This window comes from Rhinolophus hipposideros (genome assembly GCF_964194185.1).
Source record: "Rhinolophus hipposideros genome assembly, chromosome: 3".
NCBI classification, from domain to species: Eukaryota; Metazoa; Chordata; class Mammalia; order Chiroptera; family Rhinolophidae; genus Rhinolophus; species Rhinolophus hipposideros.
Window position 1 is genome coordinate 90,975,202 of NC_138049.1, and position 22,086 is coordinate 90,997,287.

The 22,086-nt window shown below is 37.1% G+C and overlaps 1 protein-coding gene across 2 annotated transcripts; it reads left to right on the forward strand.

The window, feature by feature from the left end:
• Window positions 1–369: 369 nt before the first annotated feature.
• On the forward strand, window positions 370–19,833 carry RHAG (Rh associated glycoprotein; the record flags this gene model as incomplete). 2 transcript variants are annotated; one of them, XM_081044516.1, is made up of 10 exons in its annotated part: window positions 370–541; window positions 7,955–8,138; window positions 8,806–8,956; window positions 10,577–10,724; window positions 10,969–11,135; window positions 13,897–14,034; window positions 14,621–14,742; window positions 18,022–18,095; window positions 18,334–18,407; window positions 19,088–19,833. In XM_081044516.1, the coding sequence occupies 10 exons, from the start codon at window positions 385–387 to the stop codon at window positions 19,160–19,162; spliced, it is 1,290 nt and encodes a 429-aa protein (XP_080900642.1). In that variant the 3' UTR covers window positions 19,163–19,833. The 2 variants fall into 2 exon arrangements, with proteins under 2 accessions (XP_080900642.1, XP_080900641.1); XM_081044515.1 differs by having other exon boundaries at window positions 385–541; window positions 19,096–19,805.
• Between the last annotated feature and the right edge of the window lie 2,253 nt (window positions 19,834–22,086).

The following is a 22,086-nucleotide window of genomic DNA, read 5'->3' on the forward strand; positions in this document are numbered from 1 at the left end:
ATAGACACCTTCTATATTTTGTTTAGTTTTATGTCTCCTCTAAAGCCTAGCTCAGTGCTTGTCATACACGACACACTCAAGAAGTGTGTTAAATTAAGTTGAATAGGATTCTAGACACTTTCATTCAATAGATCATTTCTATCACTTGACTTCTTATCTAACCTGCATATTCTTCAAACCATCATTTACAATAGTTTGATTACAGAGCATAATTCTCCCCAATGGGTGGGACATTTTAACCCGTTTTACCCTTTTTTTTTTCTTGCAATGTCATGGGAGGGCCTTCTACTTGCAGCCTACATTCACACAGAACAGTGCCTCTGTTTTTATCAATCTCCCACAGCCTGTGGAGCCCTCAGTGTACCTCTGTCCTTTGCCACAAACATGCGTTTCAAATTACCTCTCCTGGCCATTGGCCTGGAGGTTGCTATGATTGTTTTATTTGCATTGTTTGTTCACTATGAAACGGATCACAACACACACCACCAGATCAACGTCACCAATCCAGGAGATGTGGACAAATTCCTTGTGTCATATGCTTGTGAGTAGGCAATCTACTTCTTATTATATATTTTTAGATTCTTCGGGTTCTCAGAATGTGAAAGCTTTGAATACAATAACTGCTTGAGCTCCACATTGGAGCTTCTTACAGAATCATGTGATAGTTATGAGTGCTAAGGTATTGTAAGTGTATGCTATGACATCTGGTCTCTGTAATTAGTCTGTCTGGATTGGATCTGTATCTATTAAAATATCAGAACAAGAAGTCAAAAATTAAAATAATTCATCAATTTTTTGTGTTAAATTACCTTATTTTTCCCTTGAATTGATCACTAGTTCTGTAAGGTATACAAATATTACTTCCAAAACAAAAAAGGGGTGGGGGCGGGAGGTAACTTTGAACTTTGGAGGAGAGAGAGTAGGAACACAATACAGTATTTAGAATAGGAGCCAGGATATCATCTGGGGCCCTAAGGCATAAGAAAGAGTATTTAGGGTTCTCTAGGATGTAAATGGAGTTTTAATCGAAACGGATGTACTCAGGATTTTGTAATATTCAGAAAAGAAGACAGTTTTTTTCCTTTGAGATGAGAAGAAAAGTTTGAGGACCTAACATATTTTAAAAGTAGAATCCTTCCCTGGGAATGGTGGCAAAGGAAAGAATGAATTTAGTTTCAAGTTTGGAAGAGCAAGCTATGAAATAGCTACTATAATAATAATTACTATCATATACTGATTGCCTATGATGAACCAGGTATGTTCATTACCTCATTAACCATGGAAGGAGGTGGTATTATATCCCTATTATATAGATTATTTGTTTTAAATGAGGATCAAATAACTTTAAACAGTTAAAAATTATTTAAACTAGAAAAAAAATGTATTTAAAGTAATAGCAAAACCTATTATAGTTTTATAACAAATCTGTAATCTTTTTTAAAAATTTGACATTTGTCTTCTCATTTCTACACTTTTTTGAAGGAGTTTATATAATGGGGAATACTCTCATGTAGAAATTATGACCTACAGATAATACATGACTCAGCCAAAATGCACAATTGCAAGTGCAGAGCTCAGTCAGAACTACAAGTCAGAGAGGCAGATTCCAAATCTAGTTCTCTTTCCACTACATATATGGTCATCCAAGAGGGTTCTTGATTGAGTAATTTTATAATTTTCAAGCTTGAGAACACCAAAGCAGAACAGAATTCTGTTCAGCACTGTATGTGTTTGTATGTATCATTTATCCATCTAATAAATATTTTTACTCAGTACCAAGCTACAGGAAACATTCAAAATAAAACAAATATGATCTCTTTATTCCAAGACTCTGCTATCTGGTACAAATGTAAACAAAGAACTACAGCAGTAAAAGAAACAAAATGCCAAAACGTGATCTAAGATTAGTGTCATTAAAATAATGTTGTCTTAAGAGTTTAAGAGCTTCATTATTTACATAATTCAAGCTGAATTCTCTAAATTCCAGCATCAAATTTCCTAGGTAAAACTTCAATTCAGAATTTGAGTGAAAAAAAAAAGTTGGAGAGAAGAATTACTAACCACGGTCATTTTATCAATTGCCTAGCAATCATACAACCTTTATACTTCGCTTGCAAGAAACATGAAAAATCAGTCATTTCACGATTCATTAAGAAAATATTTATTAAGCTCCCAATTTTTGTAAAGCAATCATCAAGTTTCTAGACTCTAGCCAGTGAATTAAACAAAACAGACAAAATGGGCAAAGTTCATGCCATTATGAAATTTATATTCCAGTGGGGAAAGACAGACTATAGACACAGAAACCATATATATAATTTTATGTTTATACACACACACACACACACACACACACACACACAGACACACACACATTTAGATGGTAATAAAATGCCACAGCAATAAATGAAGCAATATTACGGAAATAGATGTATTTAGACAAGGGAGGATGTCTTTTCAGCCTTTCACAACCTAGGTAATGTGAAAGAATTAGGCCCAAGGTATCCACTGCATGCAATTAATGAACTTCTATCCTATGCATCTAAAGCGATACCAATTCTGTACTGTCTTTGAGAGAATTATGAAACAGTCACTGTGGGGACAAAGCCCCCAAAAACAGTTTCCAGGCTCTTGGCCTCACACAGAAAGGTGCTGGCTCGGGTAGTAAATGGCCATCAACTGTGATCAGATGGCCAGCAGCTGTGGATAGTTGGCTGTCAGCTGTAACCCGTAAGCCATTGGCCACTAATATAATGGCTGTGGCTACGCTAGCAGAAAGAAATGGGGGCTAGCTAGAAGATGGTGGCTGGCAAGCGCGGACTGCTGTTAGGCAGATTATGTAGATCCTGCTTCCTGTGTCTCCAGCCCAGCTGCCAGCGAGAATATATTGGTTTGACTCACCTATCTATGGCTCCGTGGGTGTTCCTTTTTGGCCTCACCATATCCTGCGTTCTTATGTGGGGAGCAGGACCAGAGACCCCGCCGGACGCCCTGCACGACAAATGGCGCAGTGAGCAGGGTCCCCCGCACGACAGTCACTTAAATTGTTTTCTAGTTCTGTGGTTTAAATGATAAATCTGGTTGAGGAAGGCAGTTGATGTATCGTCTAGAAAATTCCTTCTAATATGAAGTGACTGTAAATAGAACTGAAAAAAAGGATAAACCAGAATACGCATACTGGGGCAAGAACACTTTATGTGGAAGAAATAGCAAATGCAAAGGCCCTGGGGTATTTAATATATGTAGAGAGAAAGTGCGGAGAATAAAGTCTGAGATGTGAAAGCCTGGGTGCTATAGAGCGTTGTGAACAATTGTAAGCAAGTTGTTTTTATTCTGAGTGAATTGAGAAGCCATTGGAGGACTTTGAAAGGAGGAATATGATGCGACTTAGGTCTTAAAGCATTCTTCTGGCTTTTAAGTTGGGAATAGGTTGTAGGGGGGCAAGAGGATGAGTAGGAAGACATATTAGGAAGACAATCCAGTCATCCAGTAGAGAAATGTTAGCAGGCTGAACCAAGGTAGTAGTAGAGGAGGGTTCTGTTTTGTGTTTCCTGGTTGTCGGTGGTAGTTGGAATAATCAGTTGCATTTTAAACATGTAGAGTTATCAGGACTTGCAAGATAATCCTATTGTGAGGGAAACGTGGAAGTAAAGCAGAACTGAAATACTAGACATCGCCAAATCTATTCTGGAGACTAAAATCCACCCCCCTGTTGAAAATATCTGATGTAGGCAAGTCTTGGCAGTCTTTAAAACTTGTTAGAAGACTTCACACCCACAAAAATCAAACCACTAGTGAAATCCGTTTTTGCTCTACAAATGGGAATCTTTCTTTCTTTCATGGCAGTCTTGCACCATAAAACTAAACTTATGGTCCTGTCCCTAATCCCCACCCACAAATTCTTAAAGCAGAATGAAAGATAATACATAATCTTAATTGTTTATAAACCTTTCTATCCATATATTTTACACAGAATCATCTGCCAAGAGCTTTCACAACTCTTTAGCAACTTAATAAGTGAGGTTCTTAGGCCCCCTTGTGGCACAATGCAGTAACAAGAATTAGATCAGAGGAGAAAAAAATTTGGAGCACAGTTGAAACAAGAAACTCCTCCCTCCACATTAAAGGTCTGGCTTTCCATCAAAGGGGAATGGGGACAGAAGGTGAAGAATTATTACTGCGAGTGTGAGATATTACAAAATTAGATAAAACTTTTTTTTTAATTAGTTGGGTACTGCATGCTTTAAAATCAGTAGATTACAGGAGGAACAAGAAAAGAATGTTCAGGAAAATAACTTGGTGTAACTAAAAAAAGAAAAAACAGTGAAGTCGATAAAACTGGGTCTTATTTTCATTCTAGCTTCGTAGCTATAAACAACTTGTGCAGCTAGAAGAGACTTTGGACTTCATTTAATCCAAACTTTCCTTTAAGGAGAAAAAAAAAAACTACCCAAGTAAGGTTTAGTAAAACGATAGCCATAGCCAGTTAGTAAGCCATGCATATTCTCTAAGTTCTACTCCAACTTATGTTGTAATTTAAATTAAATGCTTACATATAAAAATTAAATGATAGAAAAACAACTTGTCGAGAAAGATGAGTATATATGGTCACCTATATTTCAAAACTCAAACAGGTTGATGTTAGTTGACATTTGCCCATCCATAGAAAAAAGAAAAAGAAATGCAGCATTCTTCTCTCTGAGACTGCCCTCAAAGCTGCTGACAAGGGATAATTTTCAGAGGTCTATTGTTCCCTCTCTCACCCTCCTGATACTGTTTCTCTAAGGGGATGGTTCCAAAGAACAATAAAATGGCCAAAAGCTCATCATATGGGTAGGGTTCAAAGACTGAGTGTGCGCCCGAATCATGAAAGACTGATCTGGTTTTCTCATTCCCTTTGTGTTTACATTTGCTGCACTCATGCAAAAGTTAGACTGGCTTCTAGACCACCAAAGGACACTAATGACTCAATCCATGATGTTAATTTTACCTGTCTATCCTCTTATTTGTCATAGAGTAATACTTTAGGAGAAGTCCCCATGCTTTCAAGGGACCCTTTTCAAATGCTGAGTAACTTTGAAAAGCCAGCCTCTTCATCCTCTTCTGGGTGAGATCATTGCCACAGATTAGTTTTTTGGATTTAATTTGCAAATTTGGAAATAAATGTAGTATGCAAGTTATGTCAGGGAGACAGTCAGGAAAGTTCTGCAGAGGCGGGTGAAGCCCATAAGAAAGGTGCTACAGATTGAGTTCCCTAGGAAACAGACATTAGCCTGAAAGAAGTTTGTTCGGGGGTGCCGTAAGGATCCACAGGAGGGTTTGGGCAGAGAGAGAAGGCCTCAGCTGACCCCATAGGAAACTCTGAGCACAGGATTATCTAGTTGTTTGTGGTCCTTTCCTAAGCCATGGGGGTGGGATGTTCATGTGAAGTCATTGGGCACAGGCTATGCTAGGAAAGGGCTGTGACATGGACAAGACAAGAGCATTTCCCAAGAGAATTAAGAGCTTAGGGCTGTCATCTTTCAGCATTCCCTACAGCCAGGGGAAATGGAAGGAATACATGCTTCCTTTCTGAAGGGGGATCCGGGCAGTGCATCAGAGCCTCCCCTACAGGGGACAAAGCTGAGTGGCATAGTCTACCACCCTAAGCTCACTGGCTCCTGGATCCAATAGTAGAACAAAGGTAGAGAGAGTAGGGATAGTAACATGTCTCTAAGTGCCGGGGAGGCCAGAACTTTGCCTTGGTTATCCTTACACCCCTGCCATGCTCAATGCATGGAGGAATTGGTGGAAACAGGCATGGATTTCTATCCTGACTCCACCTTTGGGATACAGATGGCCAATAGACATATGAAAGGATGCTTAACATCACTAATCAACAGAGAAATGCAACTAAAAACTGCAATGAGATATCACCTCACACCAGGTAGAATGGCTATCACCAGCAAGACAAATAACAACAAGTATTAGAGAGGCTGTGGAGAAAAAAGTAACTCCCATACACTGTTGGTGGGAATGCAGACTGGTGTAACCACTATGGAAGGCAGTGTGGAGGTTCCTCAAAAAATTAACAATAGAATTACATATGACCCAGCAATCCCTCTCCTGGGTATCTACCCAAAATATCTGAAAACATTTATCTGTAAAGATATATGCGCTCCAATGTTCATTGCAACTTTATTTATGGTGGCCAAGACGTGGAAACAACCAAAGTGTCCTTTGATAGATGATTGGATAAAGAAGATGTGGTATATATACACAATAGGGTACTATTCTGCCATAAGAAAAGATGCAATACTGCCATTTGTGACAACATGAATGGATCTTGAGACTATTGGGCTAAGCGAGATAAGTCAGACAGAAAAAGTCGAGAATCATATGATTTCACTGATATGTGGGATATAAAACTGAAAACAACAAAGGAACAAGACAAACAATTAAAGAAACAAAAACTCATAGACACAGACAATAGTTTAGTGGTTACCAGAGGGTAAGGGGGGAGGGAGTGGTAGACGAAGGTAAATGGAATCAAATATATGGTGATGGAAGGAGAACTGACTCTGGGTGGTGAACACACAATGTGATATATAGGTGATGTATTACAGAATTGTACACCTGAAAGCTATATAACTTTACTAACCACTGTCACCCCAATAAGTTAAATTTATTAAATAAATTGGATTCTAACATCAGTTTCCTCTAACATGTATCTTCTAGGCATGTCCTCCCTCATACCTATTTCCACTACCTCCAGCCACAGTGGTGAATATTAATTCAACATTTAAATGTTATTTTTTCTCTCTCTGAGTTTATATTTGTTCCCAATTTTGTCTCAGTTTGCTTTGTATAGCTATTAGGTTGAATTACAAGAAATTGCCAATAGTTGAACCATTTTCATCGGCAATTTCAATGCAGAAATGTCAATTTCATATGGTTCTACCAAACAGATGTCTAGCCAACTAAGCTGTAAGTTTCTTGAGGGAAAACCTGTGTGTTCACATCTGATCAAATGTTTTGTTCATATAGAGCTTTACTGCACATTCGTTCCCCCAGAGGTTATCCCACTCAGAGTCACTTTGTGAAATAGGGCCTTTTCAGTATTGCAGATAAGAACACCGAAGCTCACAGAGAATAAGTGATTTGCCCAAGGTCACATAATCACGTGGTAGAATTGGGGGATCTGAGCCTCCATCTCCAGACACCCAGTCAAGTATTTGCTCCTCTAAGGATACAGAGGAGCAAATACACTAGCTTAGAAAGCGCTAACAAAGACATTATACCATTCGACTTAAATAAAGATCAGGTAAGATTTCCAGAGCTTGTACTATTATACACATTTGATAAATGGAGACTGTAGCTTATTCAATTAGTCATTATTGCCTCTTTTATTATATACAGGCTTTTATGCCAAATTCTGGGGAGCAATGGATGAATATACCCTAATCTCATCAATCAGGAAACTCACTGTCTAGTGCACGAAATGGACACCTCATCAACTATTAAATGCTAAATAAATGCTATACAATGTGATACATATTAAAGATGAGGTATATGCAGGAAGCTGTGTGAAAGACCGGAGCAAATATTAATTTTTCCTGAGAGTATTGGGAAAGTCTGCAAGAGAGCGTGATACTTACACTATGCTTTGCAAAGTTTTCCTCAAGTAGAAAGTAATAGAAAACTCTTCAGGGAGAAGATGAAAAGCATACGTGAAAGGCACACTGATGATTGTACACAGTGTTCCAGGAAAAGGTTCAAATACTGAATAACTCGCCCAAGGTCTCGTGGCTGGTAAGGCACCGGAGCTGGCTGCCTTTGGCTGCCCAGTTAATTTTCTGCCTTTGCAGGGTCTTGTGCAAAGGATGTAGCAGTTAATAAATGGGACACACTATGATGTAACATGTTCTTAGTGCTCCCCTAATGTAGATTTTTTTTCCTCTCTGCTCTTTTTCAGTATTCCAAGATGTGCATGTTATGATATTTGTTGGGTTTGGCTTCCTCATGACCTTCCTGAAGAAATATGGTTTCAGTAGTGTGGGCATCAACCTATTCATTGCTGCTTTGGGCCTCCAGTGGGGCACTCTTATATGTGGAATCTTGCACAGCCACAACCAGAGAATTCACATTGCAATTAAAAAGTGAGCATCCTTTAGGTTTTCTTTTTTCTTTCTTTTTTTTCTTTTTTTGATCCCTTAGTTTACAAGCATTGTATCTTCAGAGCAATTGTTCCTCTGTTTAGTCTCTGGTCAGTCAGCCTCAGAACTAGCTGGTAAATTGTCTCCCTCAGGCAATAGAAGATTTTTGAGATCCAAGGGTGCAAATCACCACCTTGTTTTACTTGAGCTGGATCATACATGCATGTCTATGTCCTCTCAGGTTTCACTTTAAGGGTATAAGAAATCCCCTTGCATAAAATTATTATTCCTTCCACCTCAGCCTCAGCTACAGGGAGCAAAACTACACCATTAGTTATTTTTCTAAGATTGTTTTTGAAATGCAAACACTCTAGAAAATAATTCTTTTTTCAGACCAACAAAAGTAAAGTAAAACCAGAAATGAGATAAAGACCAGGTGGGTTAAGATAAAGGAAATGTTAGAGCAACTAAAGAATGTATAATGAACAGAAGAGAGGAAGGGTAAGAAAGTGGGAGAGGACAAATGTAGGCCTGGAGGCAGAGCCTGATTGGGGACTGATGGAGAGAAGGGCTTTGAACTCTGGCTAAAGTGATGCTATAATTCATTACAACTCACAGTTTTATTTTGGGTGTGCATTATTCTTTAATGCAGTCTTTCTTTTCCCCTCAGCATGATAAATGCAGACTTCAGTACAGCCACTGTTTTGATTTCTTTTGGAGCCGTCCTGGGAAAAATAAGCCCAATCCAAATGCTGATCATGACAATCATGGAAATTACAGCCTTTGCTGGCAATGAATATCTGGTTCTTGAGATATTCAAGGTAAGAGACACCAGTTGTGGTCACAATACACAATGGATACCCACTGTATACAGTGACAGTCCTTGGCGAGAGTGATAGATACCACAGCAAATAGTATTAATAGCCCTCATGTATGTGAGTGCCTATTGTAAACCAGGAATTTCATAGTCATAAGTATTGTCTTACTTCATCATCACAATGCTGTAAGGTAGGCATGACTGTTGTTACTACTTAATGTACACACAAAAAACCAATGGTGATCATAGGATAATAAATGACTTGCCTGAATCTGAATTCAAACCCAGATTTTTCTAACTGCAAAATTCTTTTTATTATATTGCCTATCAATGATCAGTTCCTATTTCTATTTAAACCACTGGGTGAATAGCCTTTTCTAAGGCTTTTAATATGGCCTATGTCAAATTTCTTCTCCTTTATAAAAATCTCATTGAGTCCCCCAAGGATTATAAATAGAATATTTCTGGGCAGTTTCCAGTATTTTGTGTATGCTTCTATTTAACATTTAATCCAACAGCAGTTATTTTTGATAACTTTCTAGGTGTCATGTGTTGGTTATTCAGTGACAAACAAAATAGTGAAGATCCTTATCGTTATAGAGTTTACAATCTAGAGGGGGAAATAGATATCAAACAAATTATACATTCACCCACCCATAGGCAAACGAACACATGCATGCATGAGTGCACACATATACACACACACACATATAAATATTATTATAAATTATAATACATACTGTGAAAAATAGTGGAGGGGGCTATGAGAGAATGTAACTGGGTAACCTAATTTAGATTGTGGGACTAAGGAAGGGCTCTCTGAGGAAATGACAGACAGCTGGACTTGAAAGGTATAGGAGTTTATCGAGCATGGAAATCATAAATTACTAAAGCTGTAGAGTCTTTCTACCTTAATAAGTACAGAGCAACGTCTCAGGTTTGGTACTCTGAACTTTCCTTCTAGAGGAAGGCAGGAAACAGAAAACCAGTTCAAAACCATACAGTATCTTACAGAGGGACCTAACGTATATTTCTTCAAGTGAATCTTGGAGCTCAGGCTTGTTTTCATATTGTTCTACAGCAGAGTGAAAAAATATAGGAAAGACTCAGGCTTTTTGTAGCTTCAGGTTTTTGAGCTGCAATTAAGTGAATTTAATCTGCAATGTCAAGTAAATGCAAAAATCGTCTTTGTTTTGTATCATGTGCAATGTGCACTATTTTACTGAGAATCTCCCTAACCTGCAGACGTAACCTAAAATGGATTGAGTGCCCACGAGGATCTAACAGTTTATGAACATGATATCATTTATGCTAGCTGGGTATTGTTTCCCCATTTTACAAAACCTGAGATTCAGAGAAGTGTGTAGTAATTTTGTCTAAAGTCACATCACAAGGAAGTACCTGACCTACGATTGAAGGCCAGTTCTTCGTGGCTCCAAAAGCCTAGACTTTTTCTACCTCACTATCCTGTTTTATCTCCCTTTCTCTGACACATTCTTTCTCTCTCTCGATCTATTGGTTCTTATTGCTTAACCAATAAAGCACTCCTTTCTCTGACTTTACTTCCAGTAAAGTAGTGAGACTCACTTTCACTTCTATTTACCTGAATATTTTGCCCCATCAGGCCTCTGACATAGGAGCATCAATGACAATCCATGCCTTCGGGGCCTATTTTGGCCTGGCTGCAGCGGGCGTCTTATATCGACCAGGCTTGAGAAAGGGACATGACAACGAGGAGTCTGTATACCACTCAGACTTATTTGCAATGATTGGTGAGTAGGGATGAACTTGCCCAGATTCCTGTCTGGTCAGGTACGAGGGAAGGTTAACTCCAACACAGGTGTGAAGGTGTTCAAAAAGGAACATCTCTGAATACAACGGTTGTTTGTGCTGACTTTTCCCCTCTTAGATAACTAAGCCTAAAAGTAGAGCCACTGTTAGTGCCCAAGGCAAACTACCTCCCCTGGACTATGTTCTATATTCAGAACTAATATCCCTTTTTGTGGTTTACTCCAGGAACTCTTTTCCTATGGATATTTTGGCCCAGCTTTAATTCAGCCATCGCTGACCCTGGAGAGAAACAGTACAGGGCCATTGTAAACACGTACTTCTCTCTGGCTGCCTGTGTGGTCACAGCCTATGCGTTCTCCAGCCTCGTTGAGCACCGAGGCAAGCTGGATATGGTAAGTGTCATATTAACTCCTTTGGGGGAGGGAAAACTTTCCCTCTTTCCCCTCTTAGTTCTTCTGGCTGGCCTAAGAATTAAATTGACATTAAACTGATTAACAGGAAAAAAATAACCAAATTTTATTATATATGTTCGTATGGGGATCCATAAAAATATGACCCCCAAGAAGAAATTGGACAGTTGAGGTGTATGTGCCATTTTGAGCTAAGGAGAAAGGGGGGGAGGGTGTGGATGTCAAAGGGGAGGAGAATAATTCACATGGAAATGGAGATGCAAATGTTTGGTAAACAAATGTTTATTGAGTCATCTTTAATAATGGGACACAGAAAGGTCTTTGATCCGAGGAGCCTTGCTGGGTTCCTTCCTGTCACACCTAGTTCATATTAAAATAAGTGATGAAAAAAATAAATAAGAAATAAATAAATAAATAAATAAATAAATAAATAAATAAATAAATAAAATAAGTGATGATAGCTCCCTCCCTGGAACCAGTCCTCTATCAAAATTCTGTTAGTTAGTTAGGAGGAAGGTCAAAGGTTCTTCCTGGGTGTTTTGTTTCTTAAAATTAACCAACTTCAAATAATCAATGTCCCAAAAAAGGCATATTTGGGGGTAGCAAACTGCTCCCCCAGCACACTCCCATGGAAATTTCACTAAGTGACTCTAATGATTTCTCAGATGAGTAGGTCATTTCTGCATCACTGCTAAGCTGCCACAACAAATCACATCACTTCAGACCTTGATGAATATTTTGAAGATAACATTATTCATTCATTTCTTCAAATTTGTACTCTGGCAAATTAAAAAGTGTTATCAAGGAATTTACAGTCTAGTGGGGAATATAGTCATGTAAAAATCAAAGATCTGAGGCATATTTCCTTAATGATAGAGCTAACTGTCCTCAACTGCTTAAAAAAATCTTCCTCAGAAATAGGACTTGTCGAGAGTAGAAAAAGAGAGTGGAAGGTGCAAGTTGATTCTATTTTCCTAACTGCAATATTCCTCTCAGTGAAATACAACTAAATTAAATGTGAGAGCCTGAATAAAATTCTGGAAAAGAGAAAGGACATTAGTGAGAATACTAGTGAAATTCAACTCAGGTCTTTAATACTATTATATCAATGCTAATTTTCTAGTTCTATGATTACGCAAGATGTTACAATAGAGGAAAACTGGATGAGGAAACCCTCTGCAGTATTTTCACAACTTTTACATACTCTAAAGTTATTTGAAAATGAAACATATTTTTTAAATCCCCCAAGTTGGTCTTCTGAGTTTCTTGCCTCTGAGCTACAGAAATAGCAGTGAAGGAGTAACCGTCAGAACAGCCACTCTTCTTTTCTAACCAGATGGAAGAAAAGAATATTGTCATTTTCCAAGCATAGCTAAGGACATGTATTTCAATTCTCTGCTAATTGTTTCATGAGAAAAAAACGAAAATAATGAAAAGAAAAAAGTCATACATGTAACTTCCAGGTCGTTTGCAGAAGGTAAAGGAATTCACAAGGCTCAGAAAAGAAAATTTTATTGAAAGTTGGGCACAGAGAGAAGGCCCATGGCAGTGTCTAAAAGAGATGGCTGCCCCTGGGTGAGGGGATGTAGGGGTTTTATATTTTTTATGTCAGATGCAGGGGGCTAGTTACCTTGCAGTTGTTTACAGTTGCAGCTGGCCCCTTCTGAGCACTACGGTTGCTGTTGGCTTCAGTGGATAATCTTTAAACCCTGTCTTGCTAGCTCCCAGACTCATTCTTATTAACTCTTTCTGACTCATCAGTTATTCTTTAGGCTTATTCCTGTTAGTCCCGGTTTTCATTAACTCTTTTTCTGACTCATCAACGTTCAGCTCAGTGGTTCTATTTTAAAAGTACTGAGAAACTTGATTTTTCTGAAGCACTCTTGTAAATGGAAATTGATGACTCTATCCTTCATCCTTGAAAGTTCTCAGTACAGTCACATTTGTGAAAGCTGTTGTCTTTCATGTGCAATGTGTACATTTCAATGTCTCTACATTCCTTCTTTGAATACTGGGATACCATAGACCACGAAGCACACAGCAGACATAGGCCTCTTTCGACTCTAACCATAGATGCATTCCCAAACTGCATCAACAGGCAAAACCCTGTTATAACAATTGCTCTACACACTCCCACTCTCCCACTACAACTTGTTTTGATTTCCTCATATAACTCCTAGCACTGGTCTCACTAACCTGATTGGTAATGCTCTACCAAGAAATCTTGGCAAGAAAGATATCAAATGTCAACTACTTAGAAGAAAGGCTTCATATATGTGGGGTCCAAGGAACAAAATAAACAAACAAAATAAATAGACTCATAGATACAGAAAACAGTTTGATGGTTCCAGATGGAAGGGGGGTTGGGGATGTGTGAAAAGAGGGAAGGGATTAAGAAGTACAAATTGGTTGTTACAAAGTAGTTATGGGGATGTAGGGTATAGCATGAGGAATATAGTCAATAATATTGTTATAACGTGGTACGGTGTCAGATGGTTCCTGGGCTTATCGTGGTGATCATTTCTTTAGGTATATAAATGTTGAATAACTATGGTGTACCTATGAAACTAATATAATATTGTATTTTAGCTATATTTTTAGAAAAATCTTAAAAAATAATAATTAGTAATCCTTTTGACTGAAGAATGTGTCATGGATTCCTTCGAAACCTAGTTTTCCTTCAGTCCTTTTGAACTTTGTCTTATTCTGTTCACTTCGTTCACGTTTCTTGTGCTCCACACAGGTTCACATTCAGAATGCAACCCTTGCTGGAGGAGTTGCTGTGGGCACTTGTGCAGACATGGAAATCCGCCCATATATTTCCATGATCATTGGGAGCATTGCAGCAATGGTCTCTGTGCTTGGATTTAAGTTTCTGACTGTAAGTATAACAGATGATCTGAGTCAAACTTTGAATCTGCACCATCATCTTCTCCCATCCCAACAGCACAAAAAAGCTATGAAAATTCCTTTTCATAAGCACCTCTCCTTCTATGGGAGTCATTTGCCTTACTGTCAGAGATACCACTCACATTTCAGTGTCCACTGGATTTTGCTCTTTCCTGACTTCTTTTGGGTAGCAGGAAAGAATTCTGTATCAATTATTTATAACTTAGTATGAAGCGAATGTTAACTACTTTGTTACTTTCCCCAAGGTACTTTCACTCGACTTTCTGTCATTGTTGTTTGTTTTGTATAATTATGAACTCTGTGCCCTTTTAAAGGGATTTAGGATATCATCGGACGGTAAGAAGTTAGACTTGATATCACTCACCTTCAAATCCATCTACTAAGGACTGAAATGAGCAGTTTTGCCACCAACGTATTCAGATTCTTTGATTTACGTGGGTTTTAGATATGGATGGAGAAGCTAGACAATCAAATTTTTCCTGCATGATCTTTTACGTCACTTATAGAGTTCTGTATATCTAACAAAATAATATTCCTTCTTCTTTTTACAATGCTAGCCGTTTTTTGCTACTAAACTGAGGATCCAAGATACATGTGGGGTGCATAACCTGCACGGCTTACCTGGTGTGGTAGGAGGCCTCGCAGGCATTGTGGCAGTAGCCCTGGGAGCGTCTAAAGAGTGAGTGAAAGAATGGGTTTTCCCCCACAATGTCCAATGTTTTCTCATTCTGTGAAATCCAATGATGAGAGCTTTTTCTTTAGCAGTCCAGGCCACAGTTGGTAAGTATTGTCCTTACTGAAGCCAAAAAGACACATAACTGAGAGAATAGAATTGATTGAAAGATGTGTCTTAATTAACATTATTATTATTAGTATTATTATTATTATTTTGTAAATTAACAATGTTAATTTAAATTTCTCTACCACAGGCACTGTCTCCTAGCAGATAGGGCAATTTGATAACCACAATCAGACTGCAGTAGGCTGTCTCTTACTTGATCCCATAACAAAATGGAGCCTATGAGCATATGGGATGAGCTGAGCAATCATTTCCATCCAATCCACACAACGAAGAATGAGTTTGCATAATGTGGAAAGCAGTTGGATCTGAAGAATCAGGAAAACTGGCATATGGCTCCAACTTTACTACTAACTAGTTATGTGGCCTTTGACAAGTCACTCAACCTCTCTTGTTCTGTTTGTAAAATAAGAGAATTGCACTATTTATTCGCTAAAATCCCTACCAGACCTAGTTTTTCCCCAAAAAGGGCATAAGATTTTATTTAAATGGACAGAGGATAATAACTATCAATCAAATCCAGGATAATGGAATCAATGTCCTAAGCCATCTCTTGTCACTTTTAAGCAACAACATTGAAACAATTTGTTATTAAGTGCATCCAAGCAAAACAGGTAGCAAGGTCATAGAGTGCAAATCATTGAAGTAAATCAGGAAGAAAGCAAAACACTCAATTTTTAAAGCCAGTTGACAGCACGAAGAAAAAGTGAATGTGTGTTTGAAAATGTCTCAAGATGACTACTGGCTTGAATGGCATAATTTGGAAAGAAAAATTTTCTCTTCAATTTTAGCAGATTGAATTTTAACCCTGTTGAGACCAGTAATAATAAATGTTTGAAAAAACTTAATCATATTTTCTACTGAACAGAAAGTTTTCTTCATCCTTCATGTGTATAGCTGACCCACTTTTTTTCTGTGTGTTTTCTTTTTTTGCCCCTTTTGCAAATACAGAGCACACCCTTAGAAATATTCACATTTTCTTTCAGTTCTCTCCAGAACCTAACAGAATGTTAAGGCCAAACACTGAAGTGTTTTAATGCAAATCAAGCATGATAAATGCATGTGTCAATGAGTTAAACTCCTAAGTGTTATAGTGTGTAAATACTCTGCAAACACTCTTAAGAAGTGCCTGGAGATTAGGAATAAAGGAGTTCTTGAGCATCATTCCTAGACTAGCTCCACAGATGCAATAAAACAAGTCTATCTGTTCTGACTGGGTGGCCAGATTTGGAGTAGTTTTCATGAGTAAGCAGGTTTACCAACAACTTCTCAATTTACTCAGGAAGAGTTGGGGCATTGGGGGTAGGGTTGCCGGACAAGTCTCTGAAGGCCCATTCAGGTGGGTAAAATTCACACATGTCTCACACCTCAGATAAAATACCTTGTCCAAGAGACAAGACTATTTCCCCACATGTGTCTCTTCAGAATACTAAAACGCAAATCAGTTTTCTTTGTAAGCATAGGACAATGAGAAGTTCATATTCTTAAGGGACATTTTTGCAAATTATGACAGTCTAACTCTAATAATGCTATTAATTTTGTTTAACCAAGTGTTTTCCAAGCCTATATTATCATGGAACACTTTTAATCAAAAATAGCTTTAATGTTTTATAAAAGATCTTGTTAAATTCTGGTCAAATTAACAGGATGTTTACAAAAGAAGAAAATCAAACGAATAAGTATATATTAAATATTCAACCTTACTAGTAATCAAAGAAATGCAAATGAAAACAAGTTACCACTTTTTTAGTTATCAAATTGATTAAGACTGAATGAATAATAATATTGAATGGTGGCTAAAGTAAAGAAATGGAGATATAAATTGTACGGTTTTCAATTTGGAAAAGCCCTTAAGTGGTTTATTACATTTTACTAATAATCTCATTTCTAAATACGTTTCATTTTAGGGAAATTATTGGATAAGTTGACAGTGTTCATAAGAAGATGTATTCTCACCACATTTTAAAAAATATAAAGCATTGGAAGCAACCTAAATATCCAACCTATGGAACTATAATTACAGTACATTTGTACAGTGTAATATTCTGTAGCAATAAAATTTCAATCTAGATCTCCATTTATTGACATTAAAGGACATGAAGATTTAATGGAAATATCGGAATTATAATATGATTGTACTTTTATAGAAACACAGGCTTTATATTTTACATTTTTATACTGATAAGATTTGAGGGAAATTAAACTTTTTCCCTTTTTATCTTAATTAATGGTTTCTAATATTTTTACAAGGATTATGTGTTACTTCTACAATATATTACATAGTAGAAAAAATTAAACCCTTCAAATAAAGAGGAAAAAAAGAAATCTGAGTTTAGTACATTCTTTCCCTTAAGTGATAAGGGTGAAACATCAACACACTCTCATTTTCCAATTGTTTGCTTTCCTTCAGTCACTCATTCAATCTTTCAACTGTTTATTAATTGCCTGGTAAGAGTCAGGCACTGTGCTAAGTAAGGAGACGCCTACATTCCTAGTGCATTTGTCACTCATGTAACAACACCCTTAAGCATTTTAATAGCTTATTATCTCATTCTTCCATTCCCAAAATTATGAGGTATATTTTTACTCATCTCATTCTAAGGTAACTACTTCTAAGATGACATATAGAGATATACTTTAATATTTTCAATGAGTTATCTCTATAATATATGCTAAAACGAGCTTTTCTTACCTTACTAACTTTTGAACTTCACTACAATTATTTATTTGGGGAATAGGGTGAAAAGACATAGTGGCTCATGTTTGTGTTGTACATCTGTCCTCACTATCTAGAAATAAAGCTGGAGTGGAGTGGGTACTCAATAAATACTTATTGAATGAATCAGATCACGGATCAAAACCTGGTACCACATTTTTAGAAAATACCAAACATATTCTGAGGAAGATCTTTTTATCATTCTGAAGAAAAGGGTGGTTCTAGTTTAAGTGTCATTAGTTCTTATAAGAATTTTGTATGTTGTTTAAGAGTTTCAAAGAAAATAAATATATGAAATGAAATAAAAAATGTAACAAATGTTTGTTTGCTGGTGTGTAATGCTGCACTCTTGTCTGAAGATGGCAGGCATTCACACCCTCAGAAGATGAGAAATGTTTGTGGGCATCCTAGAAAAACAAGATTCTTTTCTTTTGGTTTCCTAGGTTTACCCCGGCCATGCAAGCAGCTGCACTAGGTTCTTCCATTGGAACAGCAGTTGGTGGAGGGCTGATCACAGGTCAGCATAAAAGTAAACACTTCCCTGTACCTCCTGTACCTCATGCTCTCCACATAACAGATTATTAATAAACACATTGATAGGTAAATTTGAAAATGTTCTAAATTTCTGACAGTAATCATGTAAGCTCAAGGGGATGATTTTATAATAGTAATCACTTTAAAGTACTTAATGATAATGCAAGTAGGTTTTCCTCTCCAGCATCATAACATGACTTATTTTCTTCCCACCTTCACAGGTTTAATTCTAAAGCTACCTATCTGGGGACAGCCACCTGACCAGAACTGCTATGATGACTCTGTTTATTGGGAGGTACTATCTATACAGTGTTCTAAATATGGGTGTAAATTATGACGCTATTAGTGAAAGTTTTGCTCACCTCAAGCCTACGTGTGTGTGGCATCAGTGGGATGAAACTGGATGAGTTCCCTATGTATATATATTAGAGAAATTAAGGCAATGTGTCCAAACAGATGAAATCATTAGTTATGGTATTTTTCCAAGCAGACACTAGCTGAAGTAAGGACTCATAAAAATAGTAGGGATCCTGCACAGTGGAGTGAGATTTTATACCATAAGGAAATGGAGACAAAATCTGGTAGAATATGGAAGGTTGAAGAATCTCAGTGAGAACACAAGAGGTTCTGTGAATAATAAAATATCAGCCTTTTTCTATGCTCCAGTTTCTACCTTTTTAATCCATTGACATTTTCTCCCAAAGTATTTCTTGCAAAGTTTAAGAGTGATAGATGTTAGAGTATGTTCAACGAGATTTTCAGGGAGAACAAGCTTGGGAAAAAGAGAATGTAGTCAGGGTGGGTGGGGTAAATATTTTTGTTCTTTTATTTTTTTTTTCAACTCAAACTATTTTTATTCTCAGTTCTTTTAAAGCTTGGATAATGATTACAGAAAATACCTTTGCTTTAATACTAATCTCCGACAGGCCCAAGTGAAAGAAACTATAAAGTGTTCTAATCTTGTTTTCTTTCAAGGTCCCCAGGTGGAGAGAACATGACAATCATTTCTATGAACATGAAGGCCAAAACCAGCTGAAACTTGAAGTCTGAATACCATTCCTCTGCCTCAGCTTCCTTTCCCATTATTTAGAATAAAGTTTAAATAAATAAAAAAAACATCCAGTGAGAACAAGGAGCAGAATGGAAGATCCTGAGCCCCAAATGTCCAGAGTAAATATGTCTTAACGTAATCTGGTCCTATCTCTTGATATTCACTGATTGTTTAGTTGAAGGAACATGACTCATAAAATAGAAGGTTAAATGGATCCTATTCAGCATTCCCAGACTACTCTTACCAGTGGGTAGGAACAGGGTGAATATTCTGTGTGTATCCATGTATCCCACCGCCCCATGAAGGTAGATTTGCAAAGAAACCAATATTTTCTAATCATATCGGTTTTTAAAATGTAATTACTATATTTTCAGACCCAAAGATTACACAACTGAAACCAATGAAACAATAATGTATGTAAGAAATCTATATAAGAAATATGAAAAATGTATGTATGTAAAGCAGTAATACAATTGTATTTGGTAGTGCTTTCTTGATTTTAAAAATGGTTGTTAGTAATGTTATGCTTTGCTTGATTATTCTTATGCTTAATTTCTTTTGTATGTTTACTATTTGCAACAAGAGCTCAAATGCAGTTCGACCAAATTTTGTATAAAATTTCAATGGATTAAATGTTATTATAAAATAAAGCACTAGTCTTTGGCTCTCCTTTCTTTGGTGGTTGGAGTTCATTTTAGTAACAAGCAGGCATGCACACGCACACACACACATACATTCCTCATATTTAGTGTCCATACGCAATCCATATAAACTGTTAGTTACTGTATAGTCATTATAAAACAAGTTAATGTCTCATGTGATGGGATAAGTATTAAAGAACTGAGTTTTAGAAAAGGTAACTGACATAGTCATATAAAACCATTTCTAGGGAAACAACTTTTTTTTTCCTCGCTGGAAGATTTTAAGATGTTTCTTTTATTTCTGGAGTCTTGGAATCTTGCCAGGATGTGCCTAAGTGTCAATAAGGAAATAAGTCTTGCCATAATTAATAGAGCTTCAGTTCCTGAATGCTCGAACTTAAAAATTGCATCAGTGAATTATGTAATATATTATTCCTCTTCACAAATCATAGAATTTACTGTAGATCTCACATATTTTATGAGATAGATGACTTTTTCCAAATGTACATTAGTTTCTGTTTTATATGGGCTTTTTGAAATGTGCTCACTTATAAACTTAAAGCCCACTGACCCCTCCCTTGCTGGGAATCACAAAGAATCATCTTTACTATAAGGATGTCCTGAGAGCCCCTGAGTCCATGCTCATCATATGGCAAAATTTGGAGGGTTTTGAGTCTAGTCAGGTATTTTTTTAAAGCCTATAATTTTGATGTGCTAAGGAACTGGGTTGTGATGGTTATCAACCTCTGATTTGTAAACCCTCTCTCTTGCCTTCCTGCAATGCAATTCTTATACGGTAAAGTCTTACTTTTTTTAATTCTCAGTTAGTGGTCTTTTTTTCACAACGGTATACAGAGGGTGCCAAAAAAAAGTATGCACATTTTAAGAAAGGAAAACACTGTATTAAAATTATGCTGATTGTAACCACTTTGAGCACCTCTTATAATTGCAGAAGTCAAACATGACTTGTATTTATCTTTTGTTATCGGTCTATATTGAGTATTACAATTTTAATAGTTTTTTCCTTTCTTAAAATGTGTATACATCTGTTGGTACCCTCTGTATATTGTTTTTTAAAATCTATCTTGCATAGAATTCAGTGTAACATTTTAATCTGAAGATTTGAGTCTGCTTCTGCTCAGATAAACTTTCCTCTGCTGTTTATTAACTTTCGCTTTTTCACCTTTTCATTTTCCTTTTCTTAGCGCCTCTGTTATTCACATAGAAAGTTGAGAGGATTTGTTATCCAAATCTATAATCGTTCCCGTCTTTGTTTAATTTTTTTTTTCAGAGATTGTGTTTCTCTTATTTGTCTATTGATTTGTTTGTTGTTTGCAAATTATGGTCCATTTTTGTAGGTCCAACACGTGTGGTATGCTTGAATCTCCTTACTTATTTTTTATAATTTTGCATATTGAGGAACAAGGTCCTCTTTTTGTTCAAGTTCAAGATCAAAGTCTAACCCAGCTATTTCAACATGTAAATAACATGTATACCTTATCTGTTCCCAAAAACATTTAAGATGTCAAATGATACTACTTATAATTAGTTAGCTAATTTTTAAGATCTACTTAGCTGATCAATTTCAGAAAGTTTCTGTTATTTTTTGTTCTTGTATAAACCTGAAAGATTGGCCTAGAATTATTAACTGCAATTTTAAACAGTTTGGTGAAAGCTGAGATATTTTCAGGCTTCCCAGCCCTCCTTTCCGTTGTCTTTACCTGTTTATTGCCCAAGATAACAGATTTCCACTGATCTAGGAGAGGACTGTGTCAATAGCTCCGTTTTGTTAGAAGCTATTTATTTTGTGGTCTCTTGATTCTCTTCATTGTGGGTGCTGGAACCCCTTATGTGAGTTGTGAACTTATTTCATCTATTTACTGGTGGTGGTGGTGAAGGGGTGTTAGGATCCAGCTGCTGAGGTATCTTAGGTGGCAACAACCTTGAGAATAAAGGGAGGCACAGCAATCTCTGATAGTATAAGTCAGAGATTTACCAGCTGTCAAGATATAATTCTCCTAGACTGGCACCTGAATGAATCCTCTCTGTTCAGTCTTTTCAGTAGGCAAAGGTTGGCGTTCTAGAATCAGAGCCAGGAGGGACTCAATGCATCTGCTCAGTCCTCCTAAAGTTCCTCTGGGAAAAGGGAGAACCACTGTTATCAAGGAGTGCTTGATCAAGAAGATTCATCACCATTGCCTGGGAATTCACAAATCTCTGCCAACCAGTGGTACCCAGATCCTTACCCCATGGGTCTCTACCAACTGCTTCCAAACTCTCTT